The sequence below is a fragment of the Tiliqua scincoides genome, chromosome 2 (genome assembly GCF_035046505.1).
Source record: "Tiliqua scincoides isolate rTilSci1 chromosome 2, rTilSci1.hap2, whole genome shotgun sequence".
NCBI lineage: Eukaryota > Metazoa > Chordata > Lepidosauria > Squamata > Scincidae > Tiliqua > Tiliqua scincoides.
Genome location: NC_089822.1, coordinates 178,153,613 through 178,179,743, shown reverse-complemented (window position 1 = coordinate 178,179,743; position 26,131 = coordinate 178,153,613). Strand labels below are relative to the sequence as shown.

At 43.6% G+C, this 26,131-nt stretch overlaps 1 protein-coding gene across 1 annotated transcript in view; it reads right to left on the bottom strand.

Moving 5' to 3' along the window:
- Positions 1-415: 415 nt before the first annotated feature.
- Positions 416-26,131, bottom strand: part of STK10 (serine/threonine kinase 10) — an 80,685-nt gene continuing 54,969 nt past the window's right edge. The window contains exons 7-19 of the mRNA XM_066615837.1: positions 25,155-25,236; positions 22,406-22,540; positions 15,696-16,280; positions 14,143-14,273; positions 13,053-13,176; positions 11,222-11,401; positions 9,879-9,971; positions 8,426-8,555; positions 7,401-7,525; positions 5,669-5,857; positions 4,922-5,047; positions 3,995-4,108; positions 416-3,683 (exon numbers count right to left, since the gene is read on the bottom strand). Coding sequence (XP_066471934.1) covers positions 3,543-3,683; positions 3,995-4,108; positions 4,922-5,047; positions 5,669-5,857; positions 7,401-7,525; positions 8,426-8,555; positions 9,879-9,971; positions 11,222-11,401; positions 13,053-13,176; positions 14,143-14,273; positions 15,696-16,280; positions 22,406-22,540; positions 25,155-25,236 — 2,155 coding nt within the window. The 3' untranslated portion in view covers positions 416-3,542. The remainder of the gene's footprint in view (positions 3,684-3,994; positions 4,109-4,921; positions 5,048-5,668; positions 5,858-7,400; positions 7,526-8,425; positions 8,556-9,878; positions 9,972-11,221; positions 11,402-13,052; positions 13,177-14,142; positions 14,274-15,695; positions 16,281-22,405; positions 22,541-25,154; positions 25,237-26,131) is intronic.

Sequence of the window (26,131 nt, the reverse complement as noted above, 5' to 3'; positions counted from 1 at the left end):
TTGCAAGACCTTCATTCATATAAGTTCCATTTCTAATATATTCATTTATGTAAATTTATTCAAATTTGAAATGTAAATTCTTTTCTTCCTGGCACCCGACACAGTGTCAGAGAGATTATGTGGCCCTCCTGTCCAAAAGACACCTCTGATCTGAGAAGATGGCTACAGCTAAGGTGAAAATAGCTGGAATTTTTTCTTAAACTCAGCAACAACCACACTCCTGGTGCCATGTAATTGCTAAGCAGAAAGAAGAATAAATCAACTCAGTAGCATAATGAGAATTAAGGGGATGTACAGCTCTCCCTCTGTATCAAACAGAGTGATACAGTGTATCAGCTGAAGTGTCACTCTTCAGCTATTTTTTGGAAGCATCACAGGAGGGAATTATGCACACCTCAACCTGGACACAGTAGGCTTCAAGAAATAATAGTTTATTACCAATGCATTTCAGTACAGAAGGACACTTTCAAAATGCATCAGACAAAACACATTTTCAGAACAGTTTGTTTTGTTCAGAGCATGAAAACTGTTGACTGGGCTGGTCTAAATTCCAATAAGCAGAATTCTGACATCAAATGTCTTTACACCCAAGGCAAGTTCATGTATAAATACAAGGATATCAGCAGTGCTGATCTGAAGCTGCACACACCCAACAATTGCACACATTTCTGGACACACATGCTGAGGTTTACTGGGGGAATATTTACAAGATTATTTACATCAAATTGGTTTCCCAAGAGGAAGAAAAAAAAATTCCAAATAGCTCCTATTTAAATGTTATACGTATAAAAATGTAATCCCTTTTGCCCCAACAGAGAAAAAAAATTGGTTTTATTTAGGCTAGAAAAATGTGACTTGAAGTGAAAAACCAACATTTTCTTGCCTTGGGAAGGGGAAAGGGGCGGAAAGGCTTCCTTGAAAACACTGTGAAGGTAAATATTGCACTTTTGTGATGTTTCAGCACCTCTTGGAAGCAGGAGAGAGCAGATTGGCACAGAAGGTACACATATCCACCGATTAGCATACACTTTCAAATTAGCAATGGTACTTTGATTTCATAGCTGGGAGCAGCATTCATCGCCTTTATCAATAATTTGAAACGAAAGCTAGAAGGGAAACTGCCTGTCAGGTTTGAAGAACATTTTTGGCCCTCAGACTTTTGAGAGCACATAGACTCTGTTCTAGTTTCTCCCTCATGGACACTGTTCTGTATCTTCACACACAAAGACTTAAAGCTGAAAAGAGATTAAAGTGCTTTCTGGTTGTAATTTTCTAGATTCTGAACACTAGAATTCAAAACCTCAGACATTTCAGTCAGCCAAGATTCTGGCTTTCATTCAGTAGTCAGTGAAACTGCAGTCAGCCAGTAGTCTAGAGTTTGCTATACCTTCATTTCCAGTCCATTAACTTGATAATTTATATTCTCACTGCTATCTGTGATTACATCAAAAATACACTAATTCATCTGAAATGGAAAAGTGTTATTTCCTACAGAGAGGGCAATGAGCTACTGCTGGAAAGGTCTTGAATGGTATATAAAAGAAATATTGGACCATGTTCCACCCTGTATAGTGTTTGAGATGACATAAACTGTGCAGACTCTCTGTTGGCACTTTTATCTAAATTAAGTATCCAATCAAGCATTTACAACATATGGCTGGCTGCCCAGACTGAGGGTTGTATAAATGTATTATGTGCAAAGCAACAACACACAAATAACTTTATAAGGAAATGCAAACCGGCCAAATGCACAAAGCCTTGTAACTTTTGAAACATATACATTTTAATTACAAACGGGGAAAAACCACCTCTCTGGATAAAAATGGCATTTGTAGAAGATTAAGGACTAGGAAATGCTGAAGACTTTTTTTTAGCATTGCATACATGTAATATTTAATTCTATTATGTGTAGCTCCTCTTACAAGGACTCCTCTGGTTTTCTGCAGACTCAGACCAACTGCAAAAGCGGACATACACAATGACTAAAATTGCCACAAAGTAGTTCTTTGGCAGACGCTGTTTATGCCAAAACCAGGTCTTCTAACCATGGCAAACCATACAGTTCACTGTGGAATAAAATGGACTCATACTAATATTTGATATTTAAGGAAACTTGCATGAGACAGTGTGAAACAAGGTGCCTTTAACCTAGGCCACCTGCAATTTTGCTGCATCAGACATTTTGGGCTTTTCTTGCTATTTATTTTACTGGAAGAGCAAGCATCAGCTCTTACCATAACCTGAGCACAGTCTTTCCCCTTAAACAAATAGCACTGGGAAAAGAAAGGGAGCTAGGAGAGAGAATTCTCTGTGAATTATCACAGAAAGAGAGCACATTACAAATGATGAGGCATTCAGTATCAGAGGGACTGTTGTGAAGAGCACAGCAACGTTGTAATAGAACATCATCTGGGAAATAGGAGATAAAGAGAGAGCACATGTTATACTTTTCTTTTCTGGACTGCAGTGCTGAACTCCAAAGCAGGAGAACTGATCTTGGCAATCTGACATAGCAAGCAACCATTAGATCAGTGTAACTGATGATACCTTTACATCCCCATCACCTTAGGAATCTAGGCTCATTTCAGGATCTGAACTTCACTGGTTTGCTAATTTAAAAACACTTGTTTTGAGTAGATGTGCTAATCCACAAATCCGCAGAACAGACAACAACTCCCACAGCCCTTAAGTACATTCACCTTTCACAGATTTTTAGATCTGCTCCATGGAGCACAATAAGCCTGTTACTATTTGTCAAGGAAAAAGCTCTGGGCTTAGGACTGGTTTGGACGGAAGTATTTCAGGTCCCTCAACTGAGAAAAGGAAGAAATTGTGTCCTGTCACCAGGAGGAGTGCCAAGTCTCTTCAAAACAAACTGACAAACAGCTGAAATATACCAAGGGAGACCTAGATGGGTCAGTCCCTCACTTAGCAGAGATGCAGGCTGAGGCCCAATAAAGACAGGTGATTTTTCATTATTGTTTTGTAAGGCTTTCAGATGAATCCCTTCTGCTCTGAGGTAGCCAAGAGTCCAACGACCAGACAAAGCTCATGCTAATAAAGTGAAAACACTGACCTGTCACGCTCAGCCTCAATGCAGTTAGCAAGAGAGCTGGTTAGGAGACTAACAAGAGGCAAGTTTAATCACAGTTTTTAATAGCCACTGAACATGTCTTGGTTCTCTGATATTTATCAGGTCAGAAGGTGGTGAGAGAGAACACTGGTCAAAAGGACTCACTGCTGGACAATGGGTTCAGTAAGCAGCACATACTCTGCACGTGTCCCTATTAGGGCTCTTGCTGGAAGCTTATTTGCAGCTCTCCAAGTCAGCACCCACCAGTGCCACTCAGATCTTGAATCATCCCCCCCAAGGAGAGCCAGGCAAACAGAGTAGACCTCAGACAAACGAATGGAGCAAGAGATGCTGGTCTGAAGATAAGTTGGCACAGAAGGAAAGAGAGCCCTGGTAGTTTTTTTGTTGCCTCCTCCTTCCATCAGGTGAAAGCAGACTTGCTACCAAACCTCGCCTACTAATTCAAGGGCTATGAAGTTTCTGCAGAGCTGAATGGGACAAATTTGGCAGGTTTGTTTGGTGAGGTTGGTGACTGGCCATCTGTTTCCTCACTTAATTTGAAGAAGATCTCCTGCTCTCGCTTCTTTAGATTGAGCTCATCTTCCAATGCCTGAAACACAAAGAAAAAGAAGCTATGTTCAGCTCTAATAACTTGGCTTTTCTCAGTCAACCAGCTTACACACTGGAGAAGTTGTTACAACTAATTTGAAATTCGGGGGGGCGGGGGGGGCGGGAAGATTTCCTAATTCAAATGAATTTGCAAAAATTCACACCAATATTCTCCCAAATCAATCCCTCTCCTTTGCCTTGCTGTTGGAGACAGCAATTTCAGTAGCATGCCTTGTATTTTTATGACTTGGTCGCTTGATCTGAAATTTTTCCAAGCTTCTGTGAAATTCCACTTTCAACTTTAGTGGTTACCTTCTTTCGCGGCCTCAACCTATCCCGCCATTCCTTCAGGCTCAGATTGTAGTTTTCATCCAAGGTCTTCAGTTTCTGGGTCTCATGTTCAACCAAGAGATGACATTTTTCATTCTGTACAGAGTGAAAGCAGCAAAGATGGATCAGAACTTTTTGGCAAATGTGGATATCTGACTTGCCATCCCTGTAAAATTTCATGAGTTTCCAAAACCAGGAAGAAACCAGGTGGAGACCTCTCTCAAGTGCAACAAAGGCCCTTCTCATTCGGTGCTCATTCTGAGATTGTCTACACACACATCTAGTTCAGAGCAAGTGGATGCAGTAATTATAGAGTGTTGGGCTTGGATTAGGGAAACTGGGTTCAATCCCTGCTCAACCATGAAGCCTACTGGATGGCTTTGAGAAATTCACGCTGACATTAACTTACAGGGTGGTTGTGAGGATAAAAAGGAGAACCCCTGGATACATCACACTTTGAGCTCCTTGGATGACGGGTCATACATGAGTAGCCTGGCTTGCTGGAAAGGCCTTTGAATTGGGTTGAAGCTTGTACCATTACAGCATTTTTCTTTTTGGGCTAGTAACAGTTGTAGTGCATGTTTTATAGTATTATTTTTTAACATTGTGCTACTGATGGTGTTGATTTGCTTGCTTTAAATAGTGTACTTCTTTAGATATTTTTACATGACTGATTTTGTTAGCTGCCCTAGGGTTGTTATTAATCAGGGTATCAAATCCTTACTATAAAAATAAATTCAGCCAATTAAAAAGGAGATCATTTTCTAGTTCTGTTCAGACATTATCAGATAGCATGATCCAACTTTTGGGATGAACGTATAACTTCTGAGTAGGTCAAACTAATGGCCACACTTCTTAGAGACCAATATGACCACCTATGTAGACAACTGAATCATGATATGATGTTACCTGCAATTGCTGGAGTTCATTCATGTTGCTCTCACACTGGGCAGTCATATCCTTCATCTGACTCTCATGTTTCTGCTGCTGCTGCAGTCGCTCAGCTTTCTGCCTCTTTTCCTCCTGCAGTGCAAACTGTAAACAGGAGGAAGCACCCATCGTCAGCACAGTATAGTCATAGGAGCTTCAAATGGCTTCCTAAATTTATATACCAGGAGAACAACTGCACAGCCAAAACAAAGTGGATCATCAGTGTGGAAATAAATTTTATTTTAGCAGGAAACCCTAATTTAGTTTCTACACTAGAAATAGAGGCCTCAAAGCTGTGAACTTTTTTTGATATCGGTTGGTATGAACAACACCAATCTAACAAAAGGATTTTATTTCAGTGCAGGCTGTATTAGTTGCACCACAGGAGACATACTGACAACCTTCCCCCCTTTAACAAAAACATAAAAGATTTTGCAGAAAGGTTGCTTGAGCCTCCCACTGTTTGAATCCTCCTGGTGGCACTAAACTAGACTTCATTTAGCTGTGGGCTTTAAATGTCCATGATACAAGCACAGGTAAAAAATATCTGTCAACAGCCTTGATCTTATCGGTTTGGTCAGTGTTGGCTAATGCACAAAAGTAACCCTTCAAGGACATTCTATAATCTTCCTTTCCATCAACGGACCTTCCTTCTAGGGATCCCAAAACAAGCTTCACAATCCAATCCCCTCAGCAAGATGACCACCCCTTCCTAGCAAGCCTCACCTGCTTTATCTTCTCTCTCTGTTCTGAGGCACTTCCACTAGAGCTGATATGGAGACTCTTCTTGTACATGGCCATGCGGGTCTTCCCCTCACTCCTCTGGATTTTGGGGAGACGAGCTTTCTCCTGCTGCTGCCGAACCTTCAGTTGCTCCATCATGCGCTGGTTATACCGCTGCATTTGCTCACGTTCCTGAACGGGCCACAGGAATAAAGGGTAATCAATGCAATAGATGTAACAAAAGTTGCTCTAAAAATTACTCTCGCCATTTGACTACATTATTATTCAAAAAGCCCCGAGGGGCGCGGCGGACGGAGAAATATAGGTTTGGAAGAACAGAAAACAATAGATATGGCGTATCTGGCTGTTTTATTTTACTTCAAAGTCAATGCAATCAGTTTTAAGAAGGTTCTCCATGGCTTCTTCCAGGGGTACAAATCACAGGAAGACCAATGACCAGGGGGCAAATTTAAACACAACAGTCATCTTGGAAAGGCTGCCAAATAACTCTTCCACATGGCGACAGCTCCACCCAGAATCTGTCATATTTTAACCATTATGGGGATTGATCCTCTCATGTGAAGAGCTCCTACACTAGTGCTGGTGGTTACATGCAGTGATGACCTGTAAACTGTCCGCATGGGAAACTAATCACAAAGGCTAAAGTTGTTTCCATGTGGAAACATGGTAGCGATCTCTATAGGTTGGTTGCAATATTTGAGTCAGCTCTAGGGGTAAAAAAAAAAAAGGCAGCTTATCTTCCTCCAAAATTGACAGTGCAACAAAGTACCAAAGATGTGCACCTTGTTTTGTATAATGTGCTCAAACTCAAAATGCAAGTGTCAGGCTTAATGTTTAGTAGATCCTTTTTCATAACTTGGTGCAAATATTATAACATCATCATAGAGTTTCAAAAGCCCTGCTTTAGCAAACCTGATTCATATTGCCTTCCTAATGTTTTGAGTTGCTGAATTTTAAAAAAAGTCTTCTATACAGAGCACTATTAACATATTGAATGAAAGTGAGCAGGACTGAACTTGCAAATTGTCTTTTAGCACATGCTGCTCTTACTAATGCGAAGTACATACACAGTTTCAGAGAAGGGACCCTAACCCAAATTCTCCTTTGTAGCATCCGAGATGCAGATCTAGAGATCAATTATTTCATTCAGCTGCAGCTTCACCTTTAAACACATTTCACCTTGCCTTGGTTTCAAATGCTTCCATGGAAGTCATTTTTTTCTGGTTTCTCCCTTTAACCAATGTCACTTTTGCTCTGTTCATTCTCAAAGAATGGAGCAGCTCCTGTCTGAAGTTCTGTCTTCTATCAAGCCCTCTTTCTGCCCTCATATTATGTGTATAGAGAAGCATTTCACAGCTGATAACTGGAGGGACATCAGGTAGCCTGACAGACGCCTGTCGCTGACTCTTCCTGTTCCATCATTTCATTGCACTGCTTTAGGCTATGGCAACAATCTGTTCTTGCATTCTTGAAGGTAAATCCAGAGAGGAAATAGTATTTTGTTCGCCTACACAATTCTCCCCTTCACAGCTGCCTCTTCACTTAGGAACAGCCATGAGAATTTCAAATCTTCAGTATCATACCAGACATTTATCATTCAAGCAGAAAACAAGCCATTTTGTTAAAACTGCTAAGGTCTATTGCGTTGGCAGCAAACTCCATGCTCACTTCATCCATAGGAAAAACTGAAGTAAGAAGATGTAAGCACAGCTACCTTCTCATGTTTTCGGACCAGCTCATGTCTCTGAAGGAAATACTGATCTTTTAGTTGTTGTTTAACAAGCTGATGCTTCTCCTGCAGATGGCGCTCTTCTAGATCCCAAATTGTGGCTTCCCGTTCTGAGAACAGCAAGGTGCAATGATATGTGGTTAATAACACTCAGTAAGAAAAGTCAAAACAGGCAAGATGTTTAAATCTCACAGAACTGTATCATACAGGAAGGGATACAGGGGACTACTGCTCATGTTTTTCCTGTTTTCAAAGCACATCTACATGCACAAACATTCTACAGGAGAACCTAAGAAGTGAGTTAATGGACCAACTCTTCGTTTAGGTCATTAGCTGTTCCTCAGCTGATAGCTGTCACACAACTTAAGTTGGGACATGCCAGAGAAGACATGGTTGTTGCCTTTGTTGAAAGTCATTAGCTCTCTTTTCTTCATGTATTTATTTATTGCAGTATTTATATACCACCTTTTTCATAGACTCGAGGCAAGCATGAACCCCATGTTTTCCAATCCTCATTTTTAAAGGGGAGAAACTGGGATCAGGGAAGAAAGGATGAGAAAGGAGGATAAAATGTGAGAAGGTGAAAGGCCAGATGATAAAGTTGTAAAAAAACAACACCACCCATGTATATATACTATAAAAAATTAAAAGCTGGTCCAGGAGTTAAAGGACAGTTAAAACCACTAACAGGTAAATTCTATTGTTCACCTCAATTTTCTCCCCATTTCCCTTCCCCTCATCACACTGCTAAGTCTGTACGCTTAGGGAACTGAAGTGAACACTTCGCATCTGCACAGAGCTTTCCAAGCGTGTAAAATGCACCATGTGTATTATTCTTGATGGAATCCTTACAGCAGTTTGTAAAGTGAGCGGCATCACCCCCATAACACAGGTGGGCAGGACTGAGGCTGAGAGGGACTTGCTTGCCTGAGACTAAGGCACAGGCAAGGTCTGAACTGGAAGAGTCCCACTTTGCCCATCTCCTCACTCATTTGTTTCAACCCTCTCACCTCTCATCAGATGCTGTTTCTTGTTGAGGCATTCACGTTCCTTGTCACAAATCTCTTTTCTATTTTGGGCTATGATATTCTTCATGGCGAGATCCAGATCTTCAGCCTGTTTGGCTACAAACTCTTGTTCCTGGAAAGAAACAGTAATCAACTGAAGGCACAACACATTCTGTCTCCTGATATACATATTTTATATACATGTTAACAACTAGGTAGGAGTGTAGCCCAAGGCAAGTGGACACCCTCCCCTTATCCTCATCAGTGCTTGCACAACACCCCAGTGTACACCACTGGTGGAAAACATCAGGGTGGTGCATGTCTGCCCACTGTCTCTCTGCTCCCGGCCTTCTGGTTACTTTAGAACAGGGGTGTCAAACGCAAGGCCTGTGGGCTGCATGCCGCCCCTGGAAGTTCTTCATCCAGCCCCGATATAACTGGGTTCTCCCAAAGTTGCTCATTCAGCAGCACACATCTGCTGAGGTATTAGTTTACACAGCATCTCTCAGCTGCTGAGCTGCAAAGTGATGCTGTGGCAGAAATGGTGCTGCTGAAAGGGCAGACTGTGCGATAACACAGGCCAACACGCATTTTGCTTCCTTAAACGTTACACCAATGCCTGGGTATATTTGGGGTGCCGATTCCAAAAAAGGCATCTGTTTTGCCCTGTCACGTCTAGTTTGGGAGACACAGCATAGCCTCCTTAGTGAATGGTTCAAGCAGCTTCCTCATGAGGAAGCCATGGTGTAGGCTTCCTCATGAGGAAGCTGCATGAACCATTCACTAAGGAGGCTATATCTCCAAAACTAGACGTGATAGGGCAAAACGGATGCCATTTTTGGAATCAGCAGCCCAAATTCATATCAAACCACCATAAAGTTTGGGAAAAACTTTTCTGACCCTCAATTTTGTAGGCCTGTGTAATTGAGTCTCCCATCATGATAATTGGGATTCTCAAAACTTGAAAATATGATCAAGATTTGCACATTTTCTCTTCTGTCATTTGCAGCTTATGAGTTTGAATGAGAACGAAGTGCTTACTTCTGGCCATTTTAATGACATACTTAATGACATCACTTCCTGCTTAATGATGTCACTTCCCGCCCTCAGCAGGCACCATGAATGCTATTCAGCCAACTATATGAAATGAGTTTTAACACCCCTGCTTTAGAAGAAGTGGCAGCAGAACTGAACCCTGGAGGAGTAAGCCTTCCCCATCCTTTTCTCCAAGCATGTTAGAAGAGGCTGGGGCTGCTATGCATGTGGCAGGCTGGGAGAAGCAGTGGACCAGCACAGGGCACCCCCCTACCAGCTTGTTGTTTGGCTCAGCCTGCTGCCTGAGGCCAGGTTTTCAACTAGCCTCATCGTTGGGCTGCCCTTGCAACTGGGTAATAGTGAATCAAAACCATCAAATGGGGCTTTGCCAAACCATGGGTTAATGATTTCCAGACCTTACCATGACCTGCTTCTTTTGTGCAAACTCGTCCATCTTTGCTTTCGTGGCCCCCTTGCGCTGCTGTCGTGGCAGCTTTTCAATTTCATTCTTGACCTTAAATAAAGGTGAGAGGCAAGCATTACTTTCCAGACCAAGTATACAGGTGTAACCCCCTCCCCCCCCAACAGAAACTGAACACCGGAAACCACAGATAAGAGGGAACTCTATCATAACTACTGTATAGGGTTTTCCGTGGCCCTTCCCCTCTGCCTATTACCTTTCATTTGTTCTTGGTCGGTAAAAAACTGAATCTTGCTTTTACAGTTGCCGGAACACAAGGATCAGGCAAGCAGAAATCCTGATAAAGGGACAGACTGCCAGAACATCAACAGGACATTCAAAACTGCTTCCTGTTACTGTTCTGGCAGTCTCTCCCTCTGTGGTGCCTTCTGCTTGTCCAATTGTCACATTCTCCTTCAAGAAGCATGTAAAAGCAAGAAGGTTTTTTAGCCATCTATGCCAGGTACACATTTTTTGAAATTGCTAGGCAATTTGTCACAGGTGGGTAGCTTCACAATGGCTTGGAGGACTACTTATTCTACTGCACCTTGTTTGTCTCTTTCATTTATATTATCCCAAACTCCCTGTTTTCCTTTTCTCATTCCAAATTCTCCCTTTTCATTTGTATCCTGTTTTCCTCCACACTCTTCTGTCATGCCTCCTTCCCCTTTTGTACAGTCCATTTCCTCAAAAGACATATCTGTGTTCTTCATGCTCTAGTTGCTACCTCACAGGGTTGTTGTAAAAACACAAGACGTGGGGAAATGGGGGATGGGTGGATTGGGTCCTGACATGAGGGCGGGATCAGTGGTGGGTTCTCATACTTTATTATTTATAGGTGCTGTGGCATGGAAAAGGTTGGAGACCACTGCCTTAAGTGAAAGGAGGAAGATGCACTTGAGTTTGGTGTACTTCATACATTACCAACAAATGGGGAAAAATTAGTACAAGTTACAAGCCTTGTATCAAGGCTTCTTAATAACATGAAACGCTCACCAGGAACAGCAGTAGACGTATGCTACCCTTCCAATGTACGCTAACCTTTATGTTGCTTGCAATAAATTCTAAAGGGGACTGCAAGGCATTGAGACAGCAATTCTACATGCACTTACTTGGGAGTAAATCCCACTGAAGACACCAGAACTTACTTTTGAGAAGACATGGAAAGAATTACAATGCAAGACCTTGTTATAAAACTAGAGGCCCCAAACCCTTATTTATCAACATTGTTATCACCCTCCTTCAGACTCTCTTCTTGCCTCATTCCCTGCCCCACCTCTTTCAGGCTTCTCTGTGCCATTTACCTCCTTCTTCTTTTGCTTCAGCTGCTCTTGAAATTTAGCATAGTCCCGTTCCTGCTCAGCACGGATACGCTTTGCCTCTTCACGCCGGCGCAGTGAGTGATCTTGCTCCATCTTCTCAATTTGCTGCTTCTGCTGACGCTCCAGATTTTCCAGTTCAGTGTCATAGAATTTCTTCTTCATCTACATGAGATCAAAAAGACATTCAGAGTCCTCACACTTGGCTATCAAATAGAAATGAATACTTGAGCAACATCCCCAAAACAGAGCAAATTCTGGGCACAACCAGAACTCCCTTTTCCTCAAAGCTCTGCAGATTTTAGACCTGTTGTTAATACTTTGACACTACTGTGGCCTCTCCACTAACACCTCTCCCCACCCATTACCATAATCAGAAGCAGCCCTGTGTGGGGTTCCTGCTGTATATGAGATACTTTCCATGGACCCCATCAATTCTATTTCACTAGTGGCCCCTAACTTATTGTCTAGGACAGTGGTTCCCAAACTGTGAGCCATGGCTCCTGGGAGAGCTGTGGAAACCCAGCCAGAGGAGGTACAGATTCCTTGCAAAAAACCCCACTGGCCTATACAATGCATAGACTGCAGCCCCTATGGGGAGTTGCAGTCAACCCAGTAGGTCAAGGGAGCCACCAGTTGAAAATGTTTGGGAACCACTGGTCTAGGGAATCTTGCCAAGCCTTCCTGAAGGTAAAGCATGAAGGCCTTCAAACTATTTCATGAGACAGACAGTACACTGAAATTGCTGTGGCTGTTTTTAAGATGGTTAACTTATTAGCAATCTTAATTTTGCATTTGTTATTGATAGAGTTTATTTGGATACCATGGGTCTTTGATGTGTTTTTATTCTATGTAAGCCACCTCTGAGATGGTAAAGTAGCTTAGAAATACTACTACTGTACTACACAGGGATCTGCCAAGTCAACATTCATTCATTTACTGAGAAATGTCAACACGGAATGGTAGTGAATCTCCAAGGTTACAGCCAAAGGTCTTTCCCACCCCTACCTGAGAACGGCATGGATTGAACCTGGGACCTTCACATGCAAAACATGTGCCCTGCCACTGAGCTATGGCCATCTCATAGTGAAGGTTCTTGGCTCCAATCTTTCTTGTCGCATGAAGACATGATGTGCTGAAAGCACTACCACACAGAGTGTTAACTTCATGCCATAAGAGCTGCAACAGAGCAGAATCGATGCCAAACAGGATGAGAAACTCCAGGTGGGATGGACTTTCCACTTGCCAGAAAGCTTTTACAAACACACGAGACAGGCAGTCATTCTACCAGTATTCTTTCAAGAAAGCAAAGACAGACTGAGCACCCATTTTTGAAGGACTAGCCTATCTATGAGGTCAACTGAAGCACTTGCCTCAGGCTGTAAACTGGCAGGAGGTGCGTGACAACCACTTCTGCCCCTCCTCCAGTTGGCCCAATTTCAAAAAGGAAGAAGGGAAAGAATGGAAAAGTGTGCGGAGGCGGTGAATAGAGTGGACACTTTGGTCCATCACATTCCCCCCTTCACACCTTCCCTTTCACTCAATCCCCCTCCTCCTTTTTGAATCCAGGGAGTGACAGGAGAAGTAGCAGAGGCAGGAACAGTGGAGGCAGCAGTTGGGGTGTCACCAAGCAAAGAGGAGCAGCAGCACTTTGCCACTGTCTTGGGTTGGCCCCGATATTCAGAATTCTGCCTAGCCATTGGCAGAGTTCAAGCATATATGTATGAACCTGCCATCTCCTATCTGCTTCTGGTATGTCATTTGGATTTAAAAAAGAAAAAAAAACCAACCCAACTCAACTCCCCTTCCGCCTTACATTCATTTCCTGTTCGAAGCGCTTCAGCATTTGATCCAGCAGCAGCTGGTGTTTGGTAGTTAGCTGGGCCTGGTTCCGGTGCTCCTCCTTCTGAAGCAGACGCAGTTCTCGCAGCTCTTGACGCCTACAGGGTTAAAGAAGGGTGGATGCTCAAGAACCAGCTTTCTCTGTGCTGCCAGGGCAAGAAAAAACAGAGGAGCACAAGCCATGCTAACTTAGCCACAGTAATCGTGGACTGTGTGGCTGCCCCTTTTGTCCCAAGTGTCACGTATTTGGTGTAGGGAACTGTCAATTCTTTGAATAATATGCACACTTCACACTGCTGGTCCCATCAGGCAGGATATTGCAAAGAGGTTGTTTCCCGATCTCCTGTGCAGCATTTGTGTCTCTATGGCCTTCACCTTCCTCACACAGACATTACCAGTAAACAAAAGTACAATGTGACCCCACAGTCAACTGCATTCAAGTGCACTTCACTGATGGATGCCCAGTGAACTAATTCAAACACTACAGACCACCGTTTTGTTTAATACCAAGGTCTGATAGGTGCCCTTTGCCAGACTTGTTGAAGTTACAAGGTAGCATTTTGAAAGGAAAGCATTTATAGCTGTAGGAAGTTCCTCTTCATTTCTTGTCAAGCTGTTCATCAGAACTCAGCTACTCCTAGGCCAATGCTCCTAAAAACATCCTAATTCAGGAAGTCTAGCTATTCCCAGTCAATTCCTGGTCCTGATTCATATTTTTCCGATTGGGTTCCTCTCTGTTTTTCAAACTCCAGCAGGTATAGATTTAGTTGAAGGCATGGTGTGTTACAGTTTCCCTGGCTCTTAGCTGCTCATGTCTTTGCTCGGGCTGCAAAAGAAAAGCCTTTACAAGACAAATGTTGGTCCCTGGTAAACAACTTTTTCTTAGACAAGCCCCTTCTCTCCGCACCCACACAAAGGATAAACAGTGTATGAAAGGACTCTTGTCAGATACCACTTCCTGCATCTGTGTGGAGGCAGTTCTCTCTACCCCGTTCACTAGTCTCCTCTGAAAACCAGATAGACCCAATTCCCCCCTCCCCCAACATAACAGTTTGGTAGCTTGCCTGAGAAATCTCATCTCTTCATCTTTCTTTTCATCCTCACTGATGATTTTTGAGGTGGTGACGCTCACTTCCACTCCATCCACTACAAATCTCCTGGTTCGTTTCAGGGTCATCTTTTGTGTTTTTGCATCCTACATATTCATCAAAAGAAACAGGGATGAGGAAAAAAAAGAAAGGGTTCTGGAGGTGATCCCAAGTAAGCAATCCAACAGGTAAATCTAGGTAACAGCCAGAAGTTATTAAAAGCAAAGGAAGATAAACTCCACTGTAATTTGCTTTGTTCTCTCATCTGGAGTAACAGATGCATAGAAAAGCATTGCCTGGCCCACCTGATGTGTGCAATGGGAGTCTATCCCCTTGAGTACCTACGATTAGGAAAGCTTCCATAAAGATGCGTTGATTTACAAGTTGTTTTCAGGTTGCCTTTTAATCTCCTCACCAGCTTTTGCCCAACACTTTTACCTGGTTATCCTGTTGCTCTTGCTGGGATCCCGAAATGGGCCTTGTGTTTTCTTCACCTTTGTATTTTCATCCCCTCTTTTGTATGTGTTTTATTCCTTTAATAAACTACTTTTAATTCACTGTTTCACCTGCCCAGTCTCAGTTCATGCAAAAAGCAGCTGGTTGTTCCATCTTCTGAAACCACCTGCCTTACAGCTCCATCAGACTTTTAAAAGGGGATCATTGGGATTCTGGGGATCTCTGACACTTTGGGAGGGAGGTTTCCCCCCACCAAGGTGCCCACATTCTGTCTGGATCTCCCCTAGTTTTGGATGGTGGCAGTGTTAACACCACCCCAGTTTACTGCAGGTCAAAGGGTGAGGTGGGATTGCTTGAAGCCTGAGCTCTCTGCCCCACTGCTTCACAGGAAGTACCAGAACGTGTTCTTCAGCTGCACTATTATTCCACCTTCACAATGATGGTTCTGCACACAGCAAATGAATGAAGACAGTCTTGCCCCTATTCAGCCTTCACTGCTGCCCCCTCCTGCTGCAAATGGTGAAGAGTGCAAGCACTCATCTGAACAGGCACTCAGCGGTCAGCAGTTCTGTAAAGTGGCAATCAGGGACAAGACTGATAGGCTTTCAGCAGTATTCATGTCACTGATTCATTAGGCTTATTTGTCAGTTTAGTTGCAAAGGCAATCAATACGAACGCACTGCAAATTTCCTTTATGTCTGTCTTGTCCTTAAACATGTAGACAACAAACAGCTCTGTGAGTCACCTGCTTAAAATGTCCAACATAAGTTCAAGTAATATCATGGGGCCTCAAGTAATATCACAGGGCATGTACGTTGAGCAGGGACTCAACATACAATGTTAGAAAAATGTGTTAGAAATACAGTGTTAGAAATACAGTGTTAGAAAAATGTACTGAGCTACTAGTCACCATATGCCTGTTGGCACTCCAACAGCTTAAAATGAAATTTGCCGCACAGTCAGCACCAGCTCAAACTCATCACTCGGTATGGAGATCAGCTCCAGGCTACTACTAATCTGCTTTAAGAAACTCTGGTCTTACTACCTATAGAAGTTTGTTATTCAGACCTTACCTTTAGAGAGAGGGACCCGCTGCCTCTGTTCAGGGACAGGTCGGCAGACAAGGAGATGCTGAGGTCCATGCTCTCTGAAGCAGAAGTACTACCAGAATCAGAGTCTCTCTTCAAATTGTCATTCTCAGATTGAGAGAAAGAATTTGAACTCCCATTCAGAAGTTTTTCTTCAGTAGGTGTTTCAAGGAGGCTGCTGTCTGGTCGGCATTCCACATTTGAATCATCTTTGCTTGCCGATTCAGTGTCTCTGGTCTGGTGGCCGAGGTCCCTGTTTTCTGCTGGTCCTCCATTTTCTTCAGGGAGTGGCAACTGGGTGTCAGTGGTCGACTTCTCTTTGGTGTTGGATCGATCTCTGTGGTGCTCTGTCCCTGACAAATCTGAGCTGCTGGTGATTTCCATTGGTTTTTCATCACCATATCCTTCATCTGAAAGCTTGTTGCTCTGCCCATTTATGGTCTCGTTGACTTGCTCCAAAGGCAACTTGGGTCCATTGGCCAAAGGTGACAAGGGGTTTTCTGAAGGCTTGTCTCCTTCTAAGCTTAGCTGGCTGACAACAGAGGAATCCCTCTTGTGAATACCATGAGGCTGAGTCAAAAAAGGAAGAAAGAAAAGAGGAAGGTAATGAATTGTAGAAGTTCATGAAATTTGACCTTGTTTTTTAAAAAAGTAAGAATCAGACAACTAAAAATACCCATGAAGATGGGATCTATTCAAAATTAAACAGGGCCACATTCCCCTCCACAGCTGAGTATTTTTACTGTAATGAGACCATTACAACTTAGGACCGGGTTGATCATTTGTCATGGGGGTATTCCTTTCCCAATGGATTCCCTTGCCAGGTTTTTAAGCATAGTATGGTGATTTTTTTCTTCTACAGTTCCGGGGGGAGAAGCAGCTTAGTGTGACTGCTACAGGACTCAGAGTTAAGAAAGCCAACTTATCTCTGGTATACATCCAGATCTTTTTCCTTCGTGTTTATACCTGATCACCTCATGAGACATGGCAGCTGGCCTAGCAAGCCCTACTTTGTACAAAGCTAGAAAAGCAGTGTACAGTTATAGTCAGTCCTTTTAAAGAAAGAAAAAGGAAGAACATGTTCTGCTGTTGGAGTTGAGAGCCCTGCTTTAGGTCAACAGAATCGTGACAGCTCCCTGGCAAAAAACCCCTGCTAGGTCACGTTCTAGCTTGTTTTGAAGAGCATGGTAAACTCAACTGTCACTTCAGGCAGCTCTTCCAGCCTCTGCTATGTTGCCTTTGGCTCACTCTTTACTTCCCAGATGGTATCCCACTCACATCCCTGCTTTAAGCTTTGTAGATGTTTAGATACCTCCCCTCAACCCACCATTGTTATTAAGAATATTTATACAGTATATCACTTTTCAACAAAAGTCCACAAAATGCTTTACAAATCAAACAACTAGATGACTCCCTAAATATAAGAGAAGCACCACTTGAAAAAAATGTCTCTTTGCCCAGCTAGCAGAGGAACCGCTACTATTGCATCTCATTGTCAATGCATTTCATTGTCAGGGTTGTGTGTAGAAAGGTCCCCTGTGCAAGCACTAAGTCATTACTGACCTTTGGGGTGTCACCTCTTCTGCGATGCTTTCATGGCAGACTATAAGTGGGTGGTTTGCCATTGCCTTCCCCAGTCATGTTACCTTTCCCCCAGCAAGCTACGTACTCATTTTACCAACCTCGGAAGGTTGGAAGGCTGAGTCAACCTTGAGTTGGCTACCTGAGATCCCAGCTTGTGCTGGGATCGAACTCTGTGTGTGTGCAAACTCTGCGCTAAAAAGTTAAGAATTCTGCAATCAAACCCAGCCCAAACCCAAACCCAGAAAAGTAGAATTCTGCATTGTCTAAAAACTGCAAATGTTCATCGTTCTATGAAGTCACATTGAGGGGGGAGGGCAAAGAACTGATACTGAAGCACTAGCACCCAATCACTGGAAGTCTCAGGCAGAAACTTATTGCTTTTCCCCCCATGTTACCACTAAGCAAACATTTATTCACAATCCAGAAAACTAGGAATTTGATGCGAGTGTATGTAAAAACTGAGGAATTCACACATAGCTGTGTTCACAGTCACTAGAGTTACTGGTTTGAGTCGGAACAGCTTCAGTACCATTTAGAATAACTGGGGACTATATTGGAGCAAAATGAGAACAAAAACCATCTTATAAAAGCGCTTGCCTCATTCTCTACAAGCAGACTACAGCTCCGCTTGGTGAGCCTCCCCTTACATACAAGTAGGAAAGTAGCCTTGGGTGGTTATGTGAAGACTTTTCTACACTACAGTGTTCTGAACTGCAGCAAATGGTACTGGCTGATGTCTTAAGACCACTTTGCTGTCTAACCATCTACTCTGTTACCATACTGCCCTAGCAAAAAGGAGAACAAAGGCGATAACATGGGTCCTGCTGCCCTTCCAGATCACACTACATTGGGGCAAAAGTCTGTCCACGACTTGACTAATGGAGAGCCCCCTGCCCCCTCCAAATTTCCTTTTCACACTTCTGAAAAGCTGCTTTTGGGAGAGGAGCAAAATTTTGGTAACAATGCCACTCCCTTTCCCCAAATCAGTAGTGTAGTTAGTGGGAGGCAGGTGGGGGCAGGCTGCTCCAGGTTCCACCCTGGAACATCACGTGAGGGTGTCCAGAGTGGACTCGCCAGCAGCCTTTTTCTGTTTTCTGAGGAAGCCACTCGGTCCAGCTCCAAGCAGCCCTTTTTTGCTTTTCTTCTTCTACCAGGAGGGGGTGCTAGAAGGAGCGTGCAAAGAAGCGTGAAGAAGTGGTTGCTTGGAGCCGGGCCAAGGAGTTTCTTCCTAGTCAGGAAGAAACATGTAGCAGTGGTGGCTTTGCAATGAGCCTGCCCCTCCCCTTCCTTCCCCTCTGGAGGCTCTGAGCCCCCAGAGGAGAAGGAAGGGGCAGCAGGCACTCTGTGAAGCTGCCGCCACCACGTGCTTCCAATTAGATTCGCGCTTCCGATCCAATCGCCACTGCTACCATTTTCTTCCAATTTGGCATGCCCGCCACTGTCTTCGTCCTCCTCTGAGGCTCTGGAGGAGGAGGAAGGGAGTAGTGGGTATATTGTGAAGCCATCGTCTTCTCTTCTGGGGAGAACCGGAAGTTGCATCATGATTACAATGCAACTTCAGAGTTGGGGTTGGAAAGAGACTTCCTTCCTTCTGTCCTGGGGATGTTTTTTCAGACTGGACAAAGCTTGTTCTGAAAAGCCGACCATCCCCATCCCTTGCTCTGCCCATATGAAATAAAGCTTCAACATCACTCAACCTGAAACCATAGTTTTGAGATTTTTTCTTCTCTCACTTTTGTTCAAAAATAAGATAAACATACGCTGGGGCATCTTTTAGCTAGTTGATAATAAATGTAAATTTGATATAAGAACATAACATTACAGAAAATCTTTCCCAAAGGATCCATAAAAGTAAATAGCTCATTTATTCCACAAAAGCTTGCTAAACTGTCATTAAATACAATTTCAGAAAGGATTCCAACTCACTTTTAAGATCTTGGTTTAAACCCTTACCTCTGAAGCCTTTTTCAAAACATTCCTACGTGGAAAGTACCTCCAGGTACGGATAAGCATTGAAACAAATCAGTACAGACTGATGCGACGATTTGCAAACAATTTTCATTCTTTTCTTCAGACCAATTTTCATGTTGGGTAAGGAACATTCACTAATCTGAAGAGACCCTCCAAGTCCTTGCCTAGTCCTAAGAACAGGCATCTAGATTGTAACTCTGGCACTATCAGCTACAGATTTAATCTTGCCCTTTGACTCAATACTACTAACTAGGGTTGCACCCTAACCTGACACCAGCCAGAGAGTCCAGCATGAGACTTCTGTTTTTGGTTCCATTTGTCCCCAGAACATATCTCCTGGCTAACAAGACTAGTTAAAGCCTCAATTTTCCTTGGGGGTCATTTTAGAAATTTATTTTATTTCAATTTAATGCTCCCTCCAAGGAGCTCAGGAGGAATATACAGTTCCTTCTCTCCTTTTGACCTCATGAAGCCTGGTAGGGTAGGTCAGGTTGAGACACATTGACTAGACCAAGGTCTCCCAGGAAACTTTGTGACTGAGCTGGGATTTGAACCTCTACCTTCTTACATGCTAACAACCATGTACGGTATTGGTCCTGGGTGTGCTTTTATACATGTGTTAAATGTGCACTTGGGGAAAATTATGCAGTGGGCAATGACACAGTTCAGTGGTTTGGAGGGAAAGGAAGAGCAGGCAAAGGCGAAAGGCACAACAAAAATAAACTTTACTAGAGTTAGTTTTACAGCTATAGGGAAGAGGAATCAAAATAAAACAATGCAATTTCTAACTGACATTCACAGCTAGGTCCCAAGTGTAAACTGCTGCCATAAAGCAGGAAAAGAATGAGAAACGAAATCTTGGAAGAGAAAAGGGGCGGGGTGTAATGGTGTGAGCAGGAAGGGAGAAGCAAAGGCCAAATAGGTTGTTAAAACCAGAATTCACTCACTCACATACCACCCTCACACACAGAAGGAAAATCAGTAAGCCTGCCGACAATTTACCTGCACATGAGACAAACAATTAAAGAAAGCAGGGAGCCTGTAGATCTTTGGCAAGGCTGCACCAGATATCAAGGTTATTGTTCTGTATCTGCTGAATTTAGCGTGATGGATTGCAGGAGCCATGGGAGAAGGAGAACAAGGCCAAGTTGTCCCCCGACTAAAGACAGGGTATAAAGGTGGAAAGCTGGCTTGAAACTAGCCTTAAAAATAGGCTGTGGTCTGGATTTGCTTGAGGGAAAGAAGCAGTGCAAGAGAGCTAGAGCTGTTTTCCCAGAGAGAAGTATCACTCAGCAATGTTGCCCTCAATGTCTGCTCTCCAGACCAAACTTGACACAGTGCTTTTGGTTGCACTCTAGGAGAAAAAAAGGGGGGGGGGAAGAAAGGCTGGAAAGTGGGATTTACCGAGCCTGGGTGCCATATTGATGTGGTGGATTGTAGCTGCAATGGGGTTGGCTTCTTGCAGCACTAACAGGTCAAATGCATGACAGACTTGCAACAAAAGATTGAAGAGCAAAGACAATGAGGGTCTAGAGCAGGGGTGCCCAAACCCTGGCCCTTGAGGCCTCTCAATGCGGCCCTCAGGGAGCCCCCAGTCTCCAATGAGCCTCTGGCCCTCTGGAGATTTGTTGGAGCCCACACTGGCCCAATGCAACTGGTCTCAGCATGAGGGCGACTGTTTCACCTCTCATGTGAGCTGTGGGATGAGGGCTCCCTCCACTGCTTGTTGTTTCACGTCTGTGATGCAGCAGCAGCAGCAAAGGAAAGGCCAGCCTCGCTTTGTGCAAGGCCTTTTATAGGCCTTGAGCTATTGCAAGACCTTCATTCATTCTTATAAGTTCATCTTTAATATATTCATTTATGTAAACTTATGTAAATTTATTCAAATTAAAATGTAAATTAATCCCCCCCTTCCGGCCCCCTACACAGTGTCAGAGAGACGATGTGGCCCTCCTGCCAAAAACTTTGGACACCCCTGGTCTAGAGCCATAGGCAGCAACGAACCTAGTGCTGGGCAAACAGCGCAGTGCTCCAGGTGCTAAGTCCACACACCTCTAGGACCACGTGAGAAGCCTCACTGAGGCTCCCAACCTGGTTGGAAACTGCAGTTTCCGGAAGTGCAGTTTAAGAACGCTTTCCCAGTCAGTCTGAAGGTCGCGCAAGGCTTTGTCATGCTAGAAAGGTGGGGGGAGTGGCTTCACGCTGGCATCTAAGACCTTTGCTCCAGGAGCGGGGTAGGGTAAGTCTGGCACTAGCCATAGGTGACAAGAAATTCCTATCCGCTATTTTGTGGGGTGAGCTAATGAAAAGACCTATCATTATTAACTTAAGGTTTTTGATTGATGCTGACTTTGTCTTTGCATCTGTCTGAGGCTCAAGAGTCTACTGGCTCCTTAACACGTCTTCTGGATTGAATTTAGCCAAGACGTTGGTGAGGAGTGCTAGAGATGGAGATGCTTCTTTTGTTTTGTTTACAATTTGTTCTTCTCAAGTCAAAAGGCTCCTAGGAGGTGGCTTTTGTCACAGGATCAAACATGTGGCACCAGCAACATGCAGCTGCTTCACTGGAATTTTGGAGCGGGCAACGCTCCATCTGAGCAGCCTGTTTGGAAGCGGGAGGGCTGATTGCACAGAATGATCAAAGTGTGAACTTCCCCTGGGCCAGTAGAGCTGAGGCCCCTTGTCATCTGTGCTGGAGGTAGCATCATGTTACTGGCCCGGGCTATACTCTCCTGGCAGGCACCCAGCACCACGCACATATATGCATATACGAGGTTCCTGCATGCATTAAATAAAAGCAATCTGGCAACAGCAGTTACATAGAAGACTCAATTACAGGAGGGAAAGGAAGGCTGGCTTTTTGCCTCCCGCATTGTTTCTCGGTGCTTTTGGCTGCTGAGTGAAGAGCAGCCTTCCTCCCTCAAGGAGACATTTTTCCTGTCCAACTGCATAAACTCAAAGTAGTTCCCTCTCTGCCTGTGGTTGCCCAAGACAAAGAGGGCAACAGGCTTATTTTTGTAAGTGTACTCAGCTTTGAGTGTGTTATAAAGTGTTCTTGGCATTCATGTGCATACATTCACCTTTTTTCTTTTAAAAAACAAAATGTCTTAACACATCAAGGAAAACAGAATGAAACTTACAGATGTGGATTCTGATGAGTCATCCTCCTCACCTTCCTCTCTATTGTCTTCAATTTCCTCCATCACTTCAGCCTTCGCTTCAGCCACAAGCTCACGCATAGCTCTGTTACTCGTGACTTTGTTGACAAAGGGGTGCTAAAAATCCAAGAATGTATGTACCAAGTTAGAATCTTGTGAATCAGAGTCATGATGGGTCAAAACAGACTTGAGGATGCCTCAGGTGACAACTTCTGCTGCTCCCCCACCCCGTGAGCACACAACTTCTCTCATGAGCAATGCAACCTGTGAGGCAGTGATTATGAGTGTAGTAAACTCTGTAATACAGGTGTGAAAGGTTGGTTCTAGACCACAGTTGGTCAGTCTTGGGGGGCGGAGTGGGAGAGAAATATTCTTCAGATTGGTATAGGGTTCAGAGTTCTATTTCACTAAACCCTATGATCTCAACAAGGTTTTCCATACTTTATTTTTTACCATTGTGGAACACATGTGCTTGGGTATAGCTGGTGAATTACATGCAAAAACACCAAACTGAAGAAAAGGAACAGTCAAATACCCATCACTTATAACCTTGAGAACCAGGCTTTTTCTTTCCTTACAAGTTAAACAATAGGAAAGGTTTTGACCACAACTTGATTAAAATTTAGTAAGGTTACTGGGCAAGGATGACAAAATTGTTTCATGGGCCAGTTAGATATCCCTGTTCTTAACCAAGGAAGCTGTTACGACTGAGATCCATAAGCTCCCAAGTGGCTGTTACTTCGCTTGCATAAGTACACCATTCCCATAACACAAGCCTACAAAATTGAGGGTCAGAAAAGTTTTTCCCAAACTTTACGGTGGCTTGATATGAATTTGGGGTGCAGATTCCAAAAATGACATCTGTTTTGCCCTATCACATCTACTTTTGGAGATATAGTATAGCCTCATTAGTGAATGGTTCAAGCAGCTTCCTCATGAGGAAGCCTACACCATGGCCTCAAGTCTCTCAGAGGGTCATCAATTGTACACAGAGCAAGCTTGGATATGAACAAAGTAAGAAAAGTTGGCATACAGGCTCCACATAGAAATGAAGCGGTACATTACTGAAGGGCTAGTTCACATGGTACTAGGGCAGTGGTTCCCAGACTGTGAACCGTGACTCGCCTGTGAGCTGCAGACATCAGTCAGGAGAGCCAGTGGACTGGTCAAGAGAGTAACCAGACAAGAACAATTGGAAACCACTGTACTAGGGTATTTGCATCCTGGATGATCCTGTCCTGGTCAAATGCATCCTGGTCATCAGTGCCCCAGGGCATTTATGTCTTCTTCTTTTTTTGGCATCCCAGTTATTTTCATCCCACTATAGCTGGGAAACAAACTATAACCAGGCAACAAACCCCATGTTACATATGCTAAACCTCTTATCCCAGCCCTAACACTAACCCTATTGTTGCATTTTTCAAATAAAAATCTAATAGTGCGGGGGGGGGGGGAAGGAGGTGGACTTCTGCTCCATTTCAAGAGAGGGATCATCCCACCAAGCAAATGTGAACCAGTCCAATAAGGCTGCAATCCTAGAAACCAGTGGTTCCAAAACATTTTAGCACTGGAATCCACTTTTTTAAAACGACACTGTATTGGGACCCACCTAGTTTCACAAGACTAAAAAAAATTTCACTTTACCAGCCGCTCAAGTCTGTCTGTATCATTTTTACTATGGCGGGCGGGTGAAAACAGCCTTCTGGAGCATTTGTTGAGCTCCATGTTACTTGTATTGAGACCATTCTGGTGGTATTGCTTTCTGCTCAGCCTGCCCTTTGAAATGGAGCAAGGCACACTTGACTACTCACAAGTAAACACACACATGCTGCTCCATTTTGGTTTCCATAGGGCTCAATACATTTTCCTTGTCAGGTATCAGCTTGCTAGTTTTGCGACCCACCAAAAATATGACCCATTGGTGGGTCTCAACCCACAGTTTGGAAACCACTGCAATAAACACTTTCTTGGGAGTAGGCAACAATGAACACAACGGGACTGACTTCTGAGTAGGCACACATAGGACCGTCCTTTAAAGAGACTGAAGAGTCTTCACAGTTGGCAATACTATATATATCTTGTCAGAGAATAGTGTCAACACTCTTGATTGCATGCCTGCTTCTTTCCATCACCAGCTAGATCACTTTTCATTGATAAGATACTCATCAAGGGCCAGAAGGCTCTTGGTATACAACTAGCACAACAAAACAGTAGCTTTTAGAAACATACAAACACCATGTACACCAAGAAAGCTTTTAAGATGCAAGGGCAGGAGACAATTACACCATCTTGGTGCTGCTTAGCAGTAAATAAGGCTCCAGTCAACCCAATTTTCCAGTGTTGATGCAGCCATGCCAGTGGGGCATGCTGTTTATTCTGTGTTGGTGGAGGGCAGTCATGGAGGCCTCCTTAAGGTAAGGCAATCATTGTTTCCTTACCTCAGGACTGCTTTGGTGCTGCAATGTTAGATAGGAGTGGGCCCTAACACTGGTACTTATGGTGAATTTCTGTTCATTTTAGAGAACTCCTGTTATACCTGATAACTCTAGTCCAGTTAGGAACCAAAACTGTGGGAGACATGTCCAACTTTCCTATAAGCTGACAACGCTAAAGCAAATTTAAATTGTTGGGCTACAGTCCTGTAAGTGGCTTCCACGTGACTGTCCCAATGTCCTTGTTGAACATCACGTCTATGGGGAGGGGGATTTCGCTGCTGCAAAATTGCACTTACCTCCAGCAGCTGTGCTGCACTTGGCCGCGTCTCAGGGTTCTTATCGAGTGCAGTCTTCAAGAAGTCTTTGAATTCTGAGGACCTTTAACAGAAATCACGAAGTCATCACCAAGAACTTCAGGGGGTAGGAAAACTATAATGTACAGCCCAGAGTCTCCACCAAGTATGTTCGCATTGTTTTCATAGGGCACTGTCAGTTAAAAGGAAGCACTTTTGGGACAAAGTAGCCCAAGACATAATACACACAACATTCTGAGGATATAAAAATACTGTCTAGCTAATTACAGATTTAGCAGCTCCTTTAAGCCCAGGAGTAGCAGCAGCTGTTAGAAGCAAGTTACATGCTGTCTCTCTACTCCCAATTCCTGCCAAAGCCCAAAAGCTAGCAAGCTCACATGAGGACAATTGGAAGCTTGAGCCTGTGCTAATTCAAAGCCTTCTGTCAGCAAATGATTATTAACACCACCCTGCACCTCTTTTTCAAAGCTGACTTCCATGTAAGGGCAACCCAAAGCACACGCTGGCAATTTCTACAGCCACAAAAACCATGTCACAAGCATATTTGCCCACCAATACTGCAGCACAGTGAGTTTTCAGGGACAAAAGCTCTGCCTGTGAGAGCTTGCAAAAGTGCAAGAAGTCAGCAGCCAGGATGGCGATTGCACTACGAAGGAAAGCATCTGGAGAAATGGAGGTTCCAAGAGTTTCTCATGGAATGATACTTGTAAAAACTGCATTGAAAAATGGGGTTTATGTTCAGCCTGCCTATGTAAATCTCCCTATGAGAAAGGAGGTACAGAAATACAATAAGTAACTAATAAAAGCACAAAAGTCTTGTTCATGAGAAATTGATTTGGGGAGGGAGGAAAAGAGGAGCTGCCTTGCTTCTGCATACTCTACATCTTAAGTTTAAAAAAATAGAAGGCGTGGGGGGAATCTAGCTAAGACACATATTCCCATGCAGCATTCATACAGTA